Source organism: Elaeis guineensis, chromosome 10 (assembly GCF_000442705.2).
Source record: "Elaeis guineensis isolate ETL-2024a chromosome 10, EG11, whole genome shotgun sequence".
Lineage (NCBI taxonomy): Eukaryota > Viridiplantae > Streptophyta > Magnoliopsida > Arecales > Arecaceae > Elaeis > Elaeis guineensis.
In genome coordinates this window covers 2,776,365-2,794,637 of record NC_026002.2, presented here as the reverse complement: position 1 = coordinate 2,794,637, position 18,273 = coordinate 2,776,365, and the positions used below count along the sequence as shown (strand labels likewise).

The 18,273-nt window shown below is 37.5% G+C and overlaps 1 protein-coding gene across 6 annotated transcripts in view; it reads left to right on the top strand.

Moving 5' to 3' along the window:
- LOC105053205 (uncharacterized) overlaps window positions 1-18,273 on the top strand; it is a 76,192-nt gene that overhangs the window by 14,010 nt on the left and 43,909 nt on the right. For all 6 annotated transcript variants that reach the window (XR_012134759.1, XM_073244287.1, XM_073244286.1 and 3 more), the window contains 6 exons: window positions 10,414-10,492; window positions 10,606-10,652; window positions 10,776-10,970; window positions 17,094-17,169; window positions 17,579-17,659; window positions 17,777-17,857. Coding sequence is in view for 5 of the 6 variants with exons in the window: in XM_073244287.1 (XP_073100388.1) it covers window positions 10,414-10,492; window positions 10,606-10,652; window positions 10,776-10,970; window positions 17,094-17,169; window positions 17,579-17,659; window positions 17,777-17,857 (559 nt within the window). In the remaining variant the exon portion in view is untranslated. The remainder of the gene's footprint in view (window positions 1-10,413; window positions 10,493-10,605; window positions 10,653-10,775; window positions 10,971-17,093; window positions 17,170-17,578; window positions 17,660-17,776; window positions 17,858-18,273) is intronic.

Below are 18,273 nucleotides of genomic sequence, written 5' to 3'. Positions count from 1 at the left end.
GAATAACAACGTGAATTAAAATCTATTTTAAATTTGTTTTAACAGAATTTAAATGTTGTTGTTTCCATTATGAAGTAGAGTTTATTTCAGATCTGAATTGAATCCATTTTGATGGATATTTAGATCTGAATCCTATCGGAATTCAGCACTATGCGAAAACAGATTTTACCAGAAATTTATTCCTTATGTATTCATGTTTGCATCTAATTAATTTTTTATATGATATCAAATCTAAAATTGATATTTTATAATCAGTATAAGATGTGTTTCAGATCTGATATGATGTATATGATACATCGAATCTAATTGGATTAGATAAAGAACATTATTGATAAGATCAAAGACATATTCATGACAAAAAATAGTTTTGTCAATAATTGCATGTTGATGTGATTACATATAAAATTAGATTTCAGATCTTAGTAGTCTAGTACTCGGATTGATGAGATCACCAGACCGTCGGATCATAAGAGATCGAAGAGATTAATCTCTCTTTTGCCTATTCGATGGGTTCTCTTATGACGTGTAAGAGTGTCGTGATCCAATTTTATGAAGAAGAAAAGCGAACAAATTTTTGTATATTGTTTTGATCATAAATATATTTAGATTAAATCTAAAGTGATTTATGATTCATTACAATAAGATAAAATTCCGATATAAAATTGTTTTAAATCTGAATAGCATGTTACATATGATGTAATTGATATAGATTTAAAAGTTATCATGACGCATGAGATGTATGTGTGAAGTTTAGATCATACCTATATATGTTTAATTATTAAACATATTATAAAAATTTATTTTTATGAGTTAAAACATATGGTATGCTTCACTTGAAATCTTGGTTGAATATTCTACAGACTGAAATATACGTTTTACACACTTAATTTTGAATTAAGTTTTGAATGATCTAGATTTGAGAATTGAAGATCATTAAGACACCACATAAATCGATGGGCAAAGGGTTAGCTTGAATCAGATCCTTCTAATGGGTTAGACCTAGGGTTAGAGACACATATGGATCAAGTAGAGAAATTGATTAAATCTAATCGAGTGTTGAATTAGATTAGGTTAGAATTTTTCTAAATCAATCTCAATAGTTGAAGTTTGATCAAGTCCATGTGTTTGACCCTGATAAATGGACCATGATCATGGCTCCGTGGTTGAGCCCGAATCTTCTGGTGGATCAAATCAAAACTAATTAAGCAGTTGGTGTCTAAGATAAGTTTGACGGATTCAATCAAGTGATTTTTAATTGGGAGCTATTTACCTAGATGCGTCTATAGTGAGTTAAGGACACATCCCTCCCACTGATCTCACTTATTTGGCCAACATGGTAGATTATGTTTTGATTAGGTCACTAGTCGATTCGTGCAGACCCATGCCATTAAGGTGAATCAGTGTGACTGATTTAGATATCTTTGGACTAGCTTGTGATTAAACTTTTATATGACCTGATGAAGTCAGTGGGAGGATTTGCAGCTTGTAGGTCATCTTCTCTTATTCTCAGGTCAATGAAATCAAATCCTCTAAATTATTAGGTCAATAAAATGATAGAATTACGAGATAATTTGGTGATAGCCTCCCATTAAGGTGCGTGATAATGAGTCCAATTTTTTAAATAGGTATTGGAGGCGTCACACGCCTGATGTCTATTACATATTGGAATTATCATTTATTATATGACCATCATGATATGCTTTCAGATCAATGCTCAGGTTGGCCGAGCCACACTCGGACCTGGATATCCGTTTGTTGGATGCACTTGGTGTTTCATGCTAATGGCTGGACCTAACTAAGATTTTCAGTGGAAGCGCCACATGCCTGCTGAAGAGATGTCTGGGGCAAAATCTAATTGCTAGAAGTTGTTTGGAGAAACAATTGATTATGAACCTATTCATGGATGCACTAGGGTTTGCCGAGCCACACTCGGGTCTGAATGTAATCTGTATGGATTCTAGTACCTGCTAAGGAATTAGTGTAATTCCTCGAATTGGAGTAAAGGCTACCAATTCGTAAAAGTAATAGGAGGATCTTTAGACTAAAGTCCATGTCTTCAGGGTTAAAAAGTAATTCATATACTAATAGGCTTATATTTTTTTTCAGTTATGGCCAACATACTATCCTTTCGTTCGCTGTTGGACAGTGACAAGCTCATCGGACCCAACTTCGATAGTTGGTATTGAAAGTTGAAGATCGTGTTGGAGTACGAGAGGATTTTATACGTTCTTATGGATGAGGCACCTGAAGAACCTGCAGCCAACGCTCCTCGTGCCGCGAGAGATACTTACGTGAAGTGGCTCAATGATCGCACGACTGTGTGTTATATGATGAGGGCAGCTGTGAACGACGAGTTTAGTCGTAAGTTCGAAGATGCGTAGCCAGAGGAGATCATTCAAATATTGAATGAGCCCTTCGGCATCTCTGAGGATGCGGAGAGACATAAAACTTTCTGCGCAGTATTCAATGTCCGTATGCGAGAGGGGGTTTCAGTCACCGATCATGTATTGTACATTATTGAGCAAATTAAACGCCTTAGCAAACTTGACTTTTCGTTGCATGAACAGTTAGGCAAGGATGCTATCTTCAATTCGCTACCGAAATTCTACCTATCCTTTCTTAGTCATTATAGAATGATGAAGCTTGTAGTGAACTACCATGGTTTGCTAGGGTTGCTGCAGACTTTTGAGAAAGATCACCAGCTCCAAAAGGAGTTAGTGAATTTAGTGGGAGGATCATCTGTAGGGTGTCGATCCTCTAGAAGAGGAAAGAAAAAAAGGTGCAGAAATCTTGTGCCGTTGATCCTAAGTAGAGCAAATCGTCAAAAGTTGACGAAAGCTAGGCAGAATACTTCTTCTGTAAGAAGTTGGGTTATTGAAAAAAGAATTATCCTGTTTATATAGCCACCCTTGACCCAAACAGACCTAAGAACAAGAGAAAGAAGCAAGCGGTTGCTTCACAAGGTACTTATATGATAACTCTTTATAATTTTTCTATTTGTGATACTACTACTTGGGTATTGGATACCGAAAGTCCTATTAATATATGCAATTTGTTGCAGGGACTGCAGGTAAGTAGGAAGTTTTGAGAGGGCGAGCGGTTCCTTAACGTTGGAGATGGAAGTCTTGTTCCAGTTCTGGCCTTGAGAACTTTGTAGCTTGTCTTCGAGTCCAATAGTGTCATGTTAGATGATTGTCATTATTGTCCCTCCTTTTTGATGAATGTTATCTCTGTAGGCCTTTTGGCCAAACTTGGTTACAAATTTATAATAAAGGATGATTTTTGTGATATCATTATGAATAATACTGCAATTATGCGTGGACAATTAAAATACAGTATATACATAATATCACGGTCTGTTAGTGTAATATACACATCCATCAAATGCCTTAGATTAGATAATGTTAGTGAATCCTACCTTTAGCATTGTAGGCTTGGTCATGTGAACAAGAATAGGATTGACAGGTTGATCAAGGAACGTATCTTTGAGATAGATGATTGTGAATCATTATGAACCTACGAATTCTGTTTACGTGGTAAGATGACTAAGTCACCCTTTAAGGGAAAAGGTAAAAGAGCCAGCGATGTCCCAGGTCTAATACATACTGATGTATGCGGATCTATGAACATAAGTGCTAGAGGAGGATACTACTACTTCATTACGTTTATAGATGACCTATCGAGGTATGAGTATGTCTATTTTATGAAGCATAAGTCTGAATCATTTGAAATGTTCAAACGATTCCGTGTTGAAGTAGAGAAACAGACTGTGAAGAGTATTAAGACCCTTCGGTCAGACTGAGGAGGTGAATACCTCACCAGTGAGTTCCTGACATATCTGAAAGAGAATGTGATTCTCTCATAGTGAACCCCTCTTGATATACCACAACATAATGGGGTGTCTAAAAAGAAGAATCGAACTTTGTTAGATATGGTTCGATCGATGATGGACTTTGCAATGTGCTAATCTCTTTTTGGGGATATGCTCTAGAGTAGAAACTGCCTGCTATATTTTGAATAGGGTGCCAAGCAAGTCTGTCGATAAAACTCCATATGAGATATGTACTGGGCGTAAATCGATGCTCTCACACCTTAGGATCTGGGGGTGTCCAACTTATGTCAAGCGTTTAAAGACAGATAAGCTTGGACCTAAGTCTGACAGATGCTTGTTTATAGGGTACCTAAAGAAAACTAAAGGATGCTACTATCTCACTGCAGAACAAAAGATGTTTGTCAGCAGCCAGATAGTCTTTTTGAAAAAGGAGTTCCTTGATGGAGCTAATGCCTGTAAAATTGAACTTAATGAAATTCATGAGGTGGAAGGATCGACACACACAGAATTGGATTTGATTGGTGAATCGAATTCGGAGCCAGTAGAGGCGTCATTAAGAAGATCCGGTAGAGTACTGCATCAGTCGGACAGATACTACGATTTCTTGGTCCAGGACGGTGATCCCATTGAACTTGATGAGAACGATGAGGATTCGATCACCTATATGAAGGCCATGCAAAGACCCAACTCTCAGAAATGGTTTGAGGCCATGAAGTCCGAGATGGAGTCCATGGAGATCAATGGTGTATGGACACTAGTTGATCCATCAGAAGGGATAAAATCCATCGGATGTAAATGGATTTTCAAAAGAAAAAGAAGAGCGGACGGGAAGGTAGAAACCTATAAAGCCCGTTTAATTGCCAAGGATTACCGTCAGTGTTATGGTATTGACTATGACGAGACGTTCTCTCCTGTGACAATGCTCAAGTTCATCCGGATTATGCTTGCTATCGCTGCATACTTAGATTATGAGATCTAGTAGATGGATGTCAAAATTGCTTTTCTTAATGGAAAGCTGGAAGAAGAGGTGTATATGATACAACCTGAAAGATTCACATCCACAGATGAGTCGAAAGTGTGCAAGCTAAATAGGTCTATTTATGGACTTAAGTAGGCGTTTAGGAGTTGGAACATGCGTTTCGATAAGATGATCAAAACGTATGACTTCGTTAGGAACGGAGAAGAGCCTTGTGTCTACAAGTGGACTTCTGATTCTGTAGTCATCTTCCTTGTGCTGTATGTGGATGACATACTGTTACTAGAAAATGACATCCCTACTTTGCAGAGTGTAAAGCTGTGGTTATCATCACAGTTCTCCATGAAGGACTTGGGAGAAGCATCTTACATCCTAGGGATGAAGATCTATAGAGATAGATCTAGAAGGTTGCTTGGATTATCTCAATTTACGTACATTGATACCTTGTTGAAACGGTTCAACATGGATAATTCCAAAAAAGATTATTTTTCGATAAACTATGGAATTACTCTTTTCAAGAAGAATTGTCAGACAATTTTTGAAGAGAGAGAGCGTATAAGTAGAATACCATATGCTTCAATAGTGGGATTTATCATATACGCTATGATGTATATGAGACCGAATGTGGCCTATTCACTAGGGATAGTGAGTAGGTACCAGTCTGATCCGGGTGAGAAGCATTGGAAGATTGCGAAAGCAATTCTTAAGTATTTGAAAAATACTAAAGATCAATGGCTTATTTATGGAGACATCGATCTGAAATTTGTGAGATATACTGATTTTAATTTTCAGTCAGATTGTGATGACAGCAGAAGCGTGTCGGATTATGTATTTATCTTAAATGGAGGAGCTGTTTGCTGAAAGAGTTTCAAGCAACATATAGTGGCCGATACTGTATGTGAAGCGAAATACAATGCTGCATCGGATGCTGCAATATATTCTGTATCGTTATCACCTAGTGCGAGAGATCGTGAATTGAGGTGATGCCGACCTTCAGAAGATCGACGGAAAGGAGAACTTAGCCTACCCCTTCACTAAAGCTATCGAGATCAAAGAGTTCGATGACTTTAAATGAAAGATGGGTGTAAGATACCGTCTTGATTGGCTTTAGTCCAAGTGAAAGTTGTTTAAAATTGTATCCTAAAACTAATCGTGTGACGATTGAGTTCATCTTTGTATATGAATTATTAATTAATGAATAATAGTTATTTTGATATTTTTCATCACAAAGTTATATCTTCCTTGAACTCTTGTATTGTGATGAAGTCCTTAGAACTATGTTAGTGCACGATAAAGAGAGAATTTATCGAATAGTTTTTAAACATGTTCGCGATCAAATGATACGTTATTACAGAACGATGACATTTATCGAGTAGAGGTCATTGTGTACCATATGGGTTGGTTGTCCTCTTAACCAAGGAGTGTGGTGACACTGGTATGGCATACAGATGAGATGTAGGAGTACATCGTCACTAAACAGATGACTCACCTATTGAACGTTCTGCTGTTAAGAACTGCTGGCGAAGCATATGGGTATAAGTATCCTTCAGATCTGAGATCACCATAGTGATTTGTAAGCAACTCACTGTGTTTTGGTGCCGGACTATCTGAATTTTTAATGTAGTGATGGAAGGCTACTAGGTACAGTCAAGTACTTGCGAAGTCGGTGTGTGGATCAAGATGGGATTGATCCCTCCAGATTATTGGAGTTGATGTATCGCTGTATTTCAATTTAGTAAAGCCTTGGCCAGGATAATCTATGAGATGGATTTGAAAGATTGAAATATAATGTGGATGAAGCAATCTCGGTTGACAGTTAACCTGAGATCATCCTAGAGCATTAAGGATCAAAAAGATGAATTATGCGGTAACAATGTGTATGGGTTCTGAAATAATTCTTTGTGATAATTCGACCTATTTGAACGTCGGGAACCATTGCTAGATGGTATCTCGATTAGTGTAGAAATTGGTTCCTGTGCTACCGGCTTAGTGTTTGAACCTATGGAGTCACACACACTAGTCAGACACCGTAGGAAAGTATTGGCCTATGTTTATGTGTTCAATTTGAAAGTATTTGATTTGATTAAATATATAAGATAACTTGATTGAGAATTAAGTTATGGATCAAACGGGATTGAAGAGTTGACTATATCTAGCTAGCACTACACATGAGGTTCAGGTTCAATTTCGGAGATAAACAGTTTCTGATCTATGATCCATGGAGCATATGAGAGATTGGATTTAAGTGCTAATTAATTCCAGATTAGATCTGAATTAATTAGGCTTAATTGGATCCAAAATTCAAGTTAGACTTGGTATAAAAGTCCTAAAGAGTTTGGGATTAACAATCTTTCGAAATTATTTTGAACTAACTTCGAATTGAATTCGAATCGGATCCATTTTGGATGAAATATGGGAAATCCTACTTACACTAGGATTCTCCTATCTTATGGGCCACCCAGCACCTGGAGCTTTCCTCATTGTGGGCGTCCCATATGGGTGAGGGATTGGGTGCAATGTGGTTGTCATATGTGATGGCAATACTATCTCATATAGGAGTCATTCTTTCATGAGTATTGGATTGATTCAAAGCATGTTTGAGTTAGGAGTCCTATACTTATTGGGTCATGGGATTCGTCTATAAATAGAAAGGGTCTCTACTTATGGATGCATAGCAAACAAATCAGATTGAGAGAAGAGAGAAAGAGAGAGAGGCGTGAGAAGAGAGATGCCCTTCTTCTCCTTGGCCTCTCCCCTTTGGTGCCGCCCCTTCTCCCTTTGCGTGGGCCCTCCTTGGGCATCCCACTTACTGGTGTGAGGTGTCACACCACCACATCTCCTCCCTCGTTTGATTGGGTTGCAAAGATCGGAGTTCATCCCGCTTTCCTGCGGCGTCTGGCGTGTATGCGAAGTAGAGGGTCTGCACATCCAGGCCTCCGTGAAGGATTGTTTTAGATTTTTTTAGATTTGATCTCTGGTTCTGCTGTCAATCAGGTAAGGATTTGATCCTTATTCATGTAGATTAATAGAAAATTTGTAGGTGCAACCTAGGCTATTTGAAGAGAAACAGTTTTCCTTCCTTTCAGATTCTTGGATTGAGATCACTTAATGCTATAAGATCTGGATCCATATTACAAAATATTCAATCCCCTGAATCACAAGTTCGAGCTTGATCATGTTAGTTACGTATTAAGCCATGTGGAAGTCCACTATCTATAATTTATTTGGCCATATTATTAGAATTATCTGTTTATCACCATTAGCTTAGAGCACAAAAAAATTGTAAGCCTGGCAAATGTTTTTAACTTCTAAAAACTTGAGGGAAAAGTTTTGAGTCAAAAGCGAAAGGAAAATTTCATATTTTGAAACCATTTGTTAAAGTCCAGTTCTTTTCTTGAGATAAATATTCTATATAATTTTAATTATAAGTAGTAAAACAAATATCATGAATAAGTAGACATGTCATTTGTTCCATTAGGCATGCTATCACTATTATGTATGGTTTTATGGAGGAAACATGACTTGTTATATATATGGCATTATCCTTTATTGTCTAAGGATTCTTTTTTCCCCTCCAATTTTCACATTTCTTTTGTATTTTTATAATTTAGATGGAATTGGAAAAAAGATCTTACAACTTGTGATTCAATGCATGATTAAATTTGATTTAACCCCCTCTACTTTTATGACATGACAAAATAAAAAAAAAAGGTACTAGAAGGTGAATGTGTGTGTATATATATTACAGATAGAATCCAGGGAAGAAAGAATTGGAGTAAAGCAGTAAATCTGGTCAATGGTATACATTTTGTGTTTCATGAGTGAATCTCATTCAATTGGCCATTTCTCAATTTTCGTTTTTCATCTCTTTCCTGATCTTTACAACATTGGTTAGGAATAATTTGAGGAATAATACAAGAATTACTTAATCCTCTCAAAGTTACAGATTTTGTTTTGGACAATTCATAATGTTCTAAACTTCTAATCGCGCTTTGCTGTGCCGGTATTGGACCTTGGACCGGTTGGCCAGCGGTATGGTTTGGTATTCCCCCTATACCATTCCGTGCTAGACCCTAACCAGCATAGCTGAGAAGGGGAAAGGGAGAAGGAAAGAGAGGAAAAGAGAGAGAATATAGATGCACGTAGAACTTTTCAGGGTTTGTTAGTAGCATGACATGAAGCATAATCTGCGAATATAGCAAAAAGAAAACATAGTGCAAAATTAATTTAGGAACGGATTGAGTTTATACAGGTGTGTGTATGCATGTGAATGTCTGCATGTGTACTTGTGTGCTTGTGTTTGTGCATGCATGTCCAGATTGGCCATGTCCACCTAGGTACTCTCAGCTATTAACATGGTGGCTCTCATATAAGTTGAAATGGCCCCATTTTTGACTGTCATTAAAATCGCTAATGTCGGCCATCCAATTCTTTCTTTGCGGAAAAATTAGTCTAAGGTTTTAAAGGATAATATGTGGGAGATGGGTGTCTAGGTGCATGCCTAGGACATAGGCATTCCAGGCACCTAGGCTGGTGCTCAGCATTTTAATGCTACAACAGCAGCATCTACCACTGCTGATAGAAGCAGCCTAGCGGCCACACCTTTAGCAGCAACTGTTGTCAACTGCAGCTGCTGAAGATAACAGCAAAGGCCACAGCTGACAAAAGCTGGCATAGCAATAAATCCTAGTGACTGAAGTAAAACAAAATGGAGAAGAGAGAAGAATAAAAGAAAGAACAAAAGGAAAAAAAAAAAAATCTCAGGTAGTCAGTCCTCCCTGATGGTTGCTGCAGCTACTAGTGCCATTACTATCTCCTGCTTTGCTGACTGCTGCCCTGCCCATTGGTGCCACTGCTGCTGCTTTTCTTCTCTTGGAAAAATTCTGTCCTACTTTCCTTTCTTCTTTTGGACAAACTGAGGATAATACTGGAGAGGAGAGGTCAGTGGGGGGAGTTATAACTTAAGTTAGATGAATCAGACACTGTTAGTCAGAATTGATCAGTTATTAACCTGACCCGTTCTCTCAGTTCAGACTAGTTGGGCCTTCCCTAGATACTCATTTAGGGCTAGGCAGCTGCCCAAGCACCCACTAAGATATGCTAGAGAGTGCAATTCAACTCATCATTGCAGAGAAATGCTTGCTATTTGTGTTAATTCAGTAATCCCTTGTTGTGGAACTAGATTAGAGTGGTACACACCTTGAAACTGATGGTCACTTACAAAGTTATTTACATTGAATTTCAAATTGCCAAAAGTATGGGATTAGTGTAGGAAAAAAATCAAGAAATGTGAAATCTGGCTGCTTGAATTTCAGTTTGGAGATCAAATTTTTATTCTTCTTGTTTCAAAAGCTTTTTAACAGCTTTGATTCCAACATGTAATTGTGCTATGAGAAAAGTATTATAGCCATTTATAAAATGTATGTTATGCCTGTTAGCTGGGTCTTCTACTCTTTTAATAGATTCATGTTGTTGCCCAGTAAGTCGGCTTGTTTACAATTTTACCAAGCTGTATACATGCGAGTGCTTGTTGCTTAAGGTTGATAACTTGATATGTTTTTCTGCTTAACTCACTCTTTTTTTTGCATTTCTGATGTGAAATAAGGGGTTTGTGATGGAGATGGCCAAAGCAGTCACGTTTCCTCTTCCGCTTTTAGTCATTGCAAATCAACAGCTAATACAGGGTACTGGATACTAGTTACTAATCAAAGCTGAACAGAGTTTCTTCAAATGCTTAATTTCAAAATCAAACATGCTTATGCATTAGAATTTTCACTTGTCCACCACATTTTTGCAGCCTCTTCATCTAATGGTGGAGACATTGCTTCTGCTTCACCATTGAAGGTGAATCACAATATATTCGTTATTTCTTTTCGAATAGGCTGTTGAATTTTTACTTGAATTTGTTGGGTTGTCAAATATACTCTTGTATCTCTAGTCTCTCATAGTCTCATAACTCTTACACAGATCTGGGAACAAATGTTTGGAGTTAATATTAGAGATGCAGCTAATCAGAAGTCCTACAACCCTGGTCACCTGGCAGAGCAACTTTCTATGACATCAAAAGCTGTAAAAAGAATTGGTTTTATTGGTCTTGGAGCAATGGGTTTTGGCATGGCAACACATTTGCTAAGGTCAAACTTCTACGTCATTGCTTATGATGTAAGAATTCTATTTTTGTTAATTTTTTTTTGCCGATTTCCTAAGTAGTTTTGAGTTTCTGAGCTGTTAGGAGCCATTGACTTAAAATATGTTGATGCTGCAATTTTTATTTAACATTTCATATAGATTCTTTTGATTGTGCTTAGGTTCAATTTAGGTGCTTTAAATAACATTAGCATAAAAACAAGGTTTTGTACAGAGGGTACTTCAAACATTGCACAAGGGATGATCTCTCCAATGCAATCAATGTAACTAGTGTCTAGTGCAATACATAATTAACTTATGTATGACATATGCGAAATTGCGAACTAAGAACTAAGATAGACAGTCATTTTAGTTCAATATGACTTTCTCTCTCACACTGTCTTTCTCTTTTTAAATGCACCTTATAATTATATTATATAAGATGATTTTTGAACAAACTTCTGTGGTCTTAAGTTTATCTCTATTCTTTCTTTAGTATTTCCTATTTTCCTCTACATTGACTCATGGGAATTATTTTGCCCATCCTTTTTATATCTATTTTATTTTATAATTCATTTTAATTTTCTATTTTCATTTTCTATACTACCGAGAAGAATAAAGTAATTCTCTCAACCTGTTGAACTTGAATCTCTTAAGGAGATCTTGGAAACATATAAAACTTGGTGAAAGTAGGGTCTCATGTGCTCTTTTCTTTCATCAAAGAATAACAAGCTAAGGTACACAGCCTCTATTTATGCTAGCGAGTCCATCCTTGCATAGTTCGGGTAGAATTCCTCTTCTAGCTGAAAAAGGACATAGCTTTCTCAAAATCAACATAATTAGTGAAAATAATCATGAAAAAGCTAAAACCCTGTGGAAGATAAATTTCGACTTCTACATCAACCTTGCCTTCAATTGGTCCACCTAATTTTCTTGGATTAGAAGATATACTTGGTCAAAGTTTTTCCCCAAAGGGAAACTTATGCTTTTATTGGCCATTTTGGACCTAAATGATGGAATTTAGTCCTGATTGCTTCATGTGCAGTGCCAATATCCCTTTTTTTTTTGGGTTGGGGTGGGGGGGGGGTTGCCATGTTGAACAAGTTAGAGTCACCCGATTTCAAAAAAAAGAGGACCTTAATCGGATATAGTATGGGCATGTTACAGCTTGATGAATGTTGGCATGCGATTCTAGCTTTTGATGTGGCGGATCTCTCTCTTGAACCCTATCCAGTCCTCCTGTGGTGGCTTAAGTGGTCTATATCAAGTTGATGATCCTCTTGGATCATGACATCCTTGTTTGATCCAAGGATTCAGGTCCCAATGGGACATCGGGATGGAGTATTAGCCCATATGTTAGGACATGGTGTCCTGCTAGCATCCCAATCGGTATACCTTCAGACATCCTCTGTCCTAAGTGTCAGGACGCGGCAGGACGGCAGCGCGTCACGTTCCATAGAAAAATCGGGACAATCCCATCCTATAGGATTTAAAACCTTGGTTTGATCCATCATTATATCTCTCATGGGTCTTGTTCCTTAGAAATTTTGACAACCTATAAAGACCTAGTGCATGGCAGCAATTCTATTCATGCTCAAGCCTCAAGTTACATGATACTGCTATTTAAGTGGCTTAGCTGCTGCCAATTCTTCAAATCATGCAGCTGTCCCAACATACCATTTTACTGAAGCTTTCTTTTTTATTCTATTATTCTTGTTTCAATTTACCATGTATATCTTTCATTTGTTTCTTGCTTTTCCCTTTAATCTCTTCTAATTAACAACTTCAATCATCAAGCCTTTTCATATCGATATTGGCCTTTAGTCCATTAAGTGAATGACAAGTGGATCCACTAATTTTCAAGAATATTCTACAAGTGCTATCAACTTTCTATCAATCATTTTGAATAGGTATCATGTTCCTGCTAAGACAACTTTGGTCAAGAGAGGAGCCATTTTTGGAACCTAGAATGCTAGTTGCTTGGTAGGGATGCCTATTTACTATTTTTTTAGTTTAACATCATGCATTTGTGAAGCTTTGAAGCATGTCAAAATCACCGAAAATCTACAAAGTCGGCCAAAACTGAAACCAAACCAAATTTTCAAACCTTGATTCAATGGGCTCCACTAAAGTACTCCTAAGAATGCTCAAAACAACAATAGGGTCTGTCAGATAAAGGAGACCAGCTGATTGGATTCTCTTCATATAGTATTCTTGTATCCCTAATAGATCGTATTTTTCTAGGATTCATAAGTCATCTTTGCACTTTCTCTTCAGTTAAGAGCCTGTTAGGCTTCTATGCTATTTCCATCCAAGAAATTCTTTGTGCATCGCGGGCGGTGTAGAAAATCCAACGTGGAGTGATCGCTTTATGTGATCGGTCCACGTAGTCATCACCTCCCAACATGCATTTAATGCTTGCAGTTCTACTTTTTTGTTTGAAAATTTTGAATGATGAAAATATCCATGCTCTTTGAAAAAAATTATGATATCTTATGTCCACATTATGATATTTTACATGCAGGAAGTCATAATTTTGATGCAGGATGTCATAAATCATAATATGCCATAGGATGTCATAATTTTTTCCAAAGAATAGGGGCATCTTCGTTGTTCAAAATTTTCAAACAAAAAAACTAAATTGCAGGCATTAAATGCGCGTTGGAAGTGGTTGGACAAAAATGTCCGTTCTATATTATGACATTCTGAACTATATTATGACATCTAAGGTCATATTATGACATCCTGCATACGGAAAGTCATAATTTGATATAGTATGCCATGGATGTCATAATTTCTTGGGTCATATTATGACATTCTGCGTATAGGAAGTCATAATATGCCACAAGATGTTATAATTTTTTCGAAAGAGCAAGAGTATTTTCGTCATGCAAAATTTTTAAACCAAATAGCAGAACCGCAGGCATTAAATGCACATTGAAAAGCGATGGCTACATGGATCAATCACATAAACGGTGCACTCCACGTCAGATTTTCTACACCGCCCGTGGTGCACAAAGAATTTCCCATTTCCATCCACCCATTTTCTCTCTCTGATTTTTTCTTTTGGAAGAACATTTGTGTGGGAAAAGGTCACCAACATATTAATCTCTTCTGTTTTAGGAAAAACCGAAGTCATAGTAGCTTTAAGATTTGGAGATCACACACATGAAATTTTGAATATTCTAATATTAAATATATAAAAAGCATGAAAGTACAACATAGAAAAGTAGGAGTTTTGTTTATCAAGTCCAAATGAAGTAGGCAATATCTGAGGACTTTATAAGGAGGCTTCTCTATTGAATAGATACAACCCTCTTGTTTGCTGTAAGATATAGATATAATAAGGTTGCATGCTAAGAGAGCTATCTGTTTATGAGTTATCAAGTTATATGATATTAAAATAAAAAAGCTATCATGGATCTTATAGGATTAGAGCCCTCCACGAGGTTTGTTGTGCCGGTGCAATGCTTTATCTGGGTGTACTTTATCATACCAATATTGCATGGAGATTCGTTATGCTGAACTAACCCCATATTTGGTGCACCGATGCTATAACAGCATGTTACCAGTGCAGGGTCTTGTATCGAGATGGCAAACCTTGTTCCATGCATTATGTTAACTACATATTTTTGATATAAAAATGCTGAAATGCCCTTAATTCAATAGTTGTATGAAGATCTGGGAACCGTCTAAGTTTGATACTCCCTTGCCCCCACTTGGGGGTCCTATCTTAGGTCTCATAGCCTTGATAGGAAACCAAGGTCGCTGTTAAAATTAGCATACTAGCCATCCAACAGTCAGATCCAGTGTTCTCCGAACCATCCCGAACTGGATAGTTCAGGGTGTTCTGAGCCATATCGGCTGCAAATTGGAATGATTCGGCCGGTCAAATTGGACACCAGACGAGGGTGAGGGAAAGAGAGGAAGAGAGAGCGAAGAGGGGAGGGAAAGAGGGAATAATGTTGTGGAGGGCTGGTGGTAGCCCATCGAGGGCGTTGGAGGGCCACAAAGGCTTTTGTGGCTCTGTATTATCCGATAGGATGTTTAGTCGAGACAGATAGAGAGGGGGGAGCAAGGATATCGAAGGGAGGTGCAGCCTGCAGAGAGGGCATTGGAGGGCACCAAGTGGTTGCCGTGGTCATGGACGGTGGAAAAGATGTAGGTGGAGCTGCGGCCATGGAACGGGGGCGACTGTCTCTATTCATTGTATTTTTCTTAAAATGATGATAAATACTGAAGCTGATAATGAGTTTGTCGGCTTCACTTAAGTAAAGCCATCAATGAAAACTGTTTCAGAATTTTTTTCAAAAAATTAGAGAAATAGTGAAGCTGGCAATGGATGTGCTAGTTTCACTTAATCCATTGTCAGCTTTAGTGTGGTCGGATTTTTTTAAAAAAATTCCGTAAAATAAGGGCAATCGCTACTGTTTCATGCCTGTAGAGCCGCAGGTCATGATTCCATCGTCCGACAGCCATGGTGGCCAATCGGAGGCCCTCTAGTGGCCTCTCCATCGGCTTTCCCTTCCTTCTTTTCTTACCCTCCCCTCTCTCTCTTTCGGTCGAGATTTCGCGGAGGAAGTAGATGCGTTGGCGGCCCTCCAAGCGCGCCTGCGGCTCACCTATGGCCATTGCCGGTGTCTCCTTCCCCCTCCCTCCTCCCTCCCCCTCCCTCCTCCCCCTCCCTTCTTTCTCTCTTTTCTTCCTCCCTTGTTTCTTTCTTCGCTTGCGTGTCGGTTCACGTCGGTCCGGTCCAGTATGGACCCTTACTGCCGGCCGGCCGGCCGGCACGGATTTTGGTTTCGGTTCTGCGAACCTTGGTCAGATCCATGATGGAATTCTTTATGGATGGTTGTGGGGTGCATTATTTATTAATCATAGCTGATTTCACTATCCTAAATGCTTTATAATGTGGCAGCCCCACAACTGCAGATGGTGTGAGGAGAGAAAATAGTTCTAAGAGAAACACTACTGAACCAAACTAGCATAAAATATATTTTATCATTTAAAATGCAGGACATGTGGGCCTTGAGGGAAAAAAAGAGGCTTCAAGCTCCACAATCAGCCATATGTGACATTTCCCATTATATATTAGTAGATGGTCTCAAGGCAGGTTGAGTGAGATGTTTGGACTTTGGAGTAGGCATTCCGTAGAAAAGCTCCTTATGTAGCCAATTATTTGCTTTGCACTTTCTACTGTTAAATACATACATCTAGAGTTGTGCTCGGTGATCTAATAAGATATTTAAAATTTGCTTATTGTCGTGGAAGATTTGAATCCATTATGAGGTGCAATTCTGCTACAGCATATTCATTAAATCCCAAAAGGTTAACCCTTGGTTTGGTGCCCTATAATGTTAGATGGAAGTGGAGTACTTAATTGCCCTTTAAGTTTGTTTTGCATTGGCATATACCATGCTGAGTAATTACTAGCAAGGTTTTAAATCTTGTGGGATGGGGGTGTCCTGGTTTCTCCATGGAACAAAATGCTTGGCTATCCCACTCCATTTCGGCACCGGTCTCGGTCATGCATGTTAGTAAATATCCTCTATCTCCCCTTCTTCTTTCCTTTCTTTTTTTCTTTTTCTTATTTTTTTTCCTTTTTTTCTTTCTTTTTCTTCTACCTTCCTTTCTTTTCTTTCATTTTTATTTCTTTTCTTATCCCTTTCTTTCTTTTCCTTTTTCTTCTTCTCTCTTTCCTTTCTTTTTCTTCTCCCTTTCTTTCTTTCATTTGTCTTCTTCTTCTTTTCTTTCACTTTTTCCTTTTCTTCATCTTTTCTTCCTTCCTTTCTTTCCTTTTTCTTCTTCACGTGGATGGGTTTTAGAGTCCCAACCTTGTCCCGATTTTGTTTTCTCGCAAGAAAGGGATGTGACAGCCAGGATGCCTACCATCATGTCGGGACGTAAAACCTTATGCTATTGAGAAAAATAATGACATATAAATAGTAGTAAATTTATGCTCTCTTGTTTATAAAACATTTTATTTTGTATCATCTGTATTTAATCTATACACTCAGCATGGACAACCTATTATGTGTAAGTCATCAATAATGTGCTACAAAGCCAGTACAATTTTCTGATACTTATGTACTTTTTATTGAAAGTTTTCTACTTTTCTTAATCTTACTAGTTTGTGCTTGTTTGATTTTATGTTTGTAGGTGTATAAGCCAACTCTAAATAGGTTTGCAGATTTAGGTGGCATAGTGGGGTCCTCTCCTGAAGGAGCAGCTAAAGGTATCTTCAACAATAGACCTCTACATATAGAATCTACATTAGAAAGAATGAAAAAAAAAATCTGCTCAAGCAGCATCATTGTCTTATTATATAAGGTTAACATTACTGTAGTCACTGAATGCATTTTATAATTTACATTACTGAATTTATTTTTTTGAAATCTTCTTACTGGACTTCGCTAATGCAAAACAAAATGGAATCCCGTGATCTATGCAATGTATGCATATGATATTTTCAACTATATGTGAGATGGTACTCCAAAAATATCATTATTTTTTTCGCAAGTTTTTGGTTGGCCATTTTAGTGTATTTGATTAAGAGATATCTTTCTGACTTGCAACACAGGAATTGCTCTTTGGAATAGTATATCATAAAAGCAACTTAGCATTCATTTGTGTATATTTTCCAGATGTGGAAGTGCTTATTATCATGGTCGCAAATGAAGCTCAAGCTGAAAGTGTTCTATATGGAAATGCTGGTTCAGTGTTTGGTAATTTAAGTGTTTTCTTTGTACTTTTGTAATTAAACTGTAGTAATTTTGTTTTTTTGATTTCAGTATCCTAACTTACACAATATTTCATTCATTTAATTCACTATGTCTTTCTAGCACTTCCAGCTGGAGCAACTATAATTCTTTCTTCTACAGTCTCCCCAGGTTTTATAACTCGTGTTGAGCAAAGATTAAAAGGTTGAGCTTCTCCTTTTCATGGTTCAATACTTCAATTAGCTGCAAGGAAGTAATATTAGTAGAGCATACATATGAACAATATGTTTTCTTATTCTCATTTATGGTGGCATCATAGTTTTACAAGTTTTCATGATCTGCTCATCACTGTTAAAGTTTCTAAATGTATTAGTTACTGAAAAAGTTGCTATGCATTTGTGGTAACTTAGTAGTTGTCTCCAACTCTCCATTATAAGATTATGATTTTATATGCTTTTCATGATTATGCATCAATTCTTTATGAGATAAAATATGATTATTTATTTGAGAAAGGATATTGATGGGTTAGTTAGAAAAATATTGGTAAGTACTTGCTGTTGCATGTGATATATGGTTTTGAATGGGTAAAGAAATGGAAGGTTTCTTAGCTTTAAACAAAT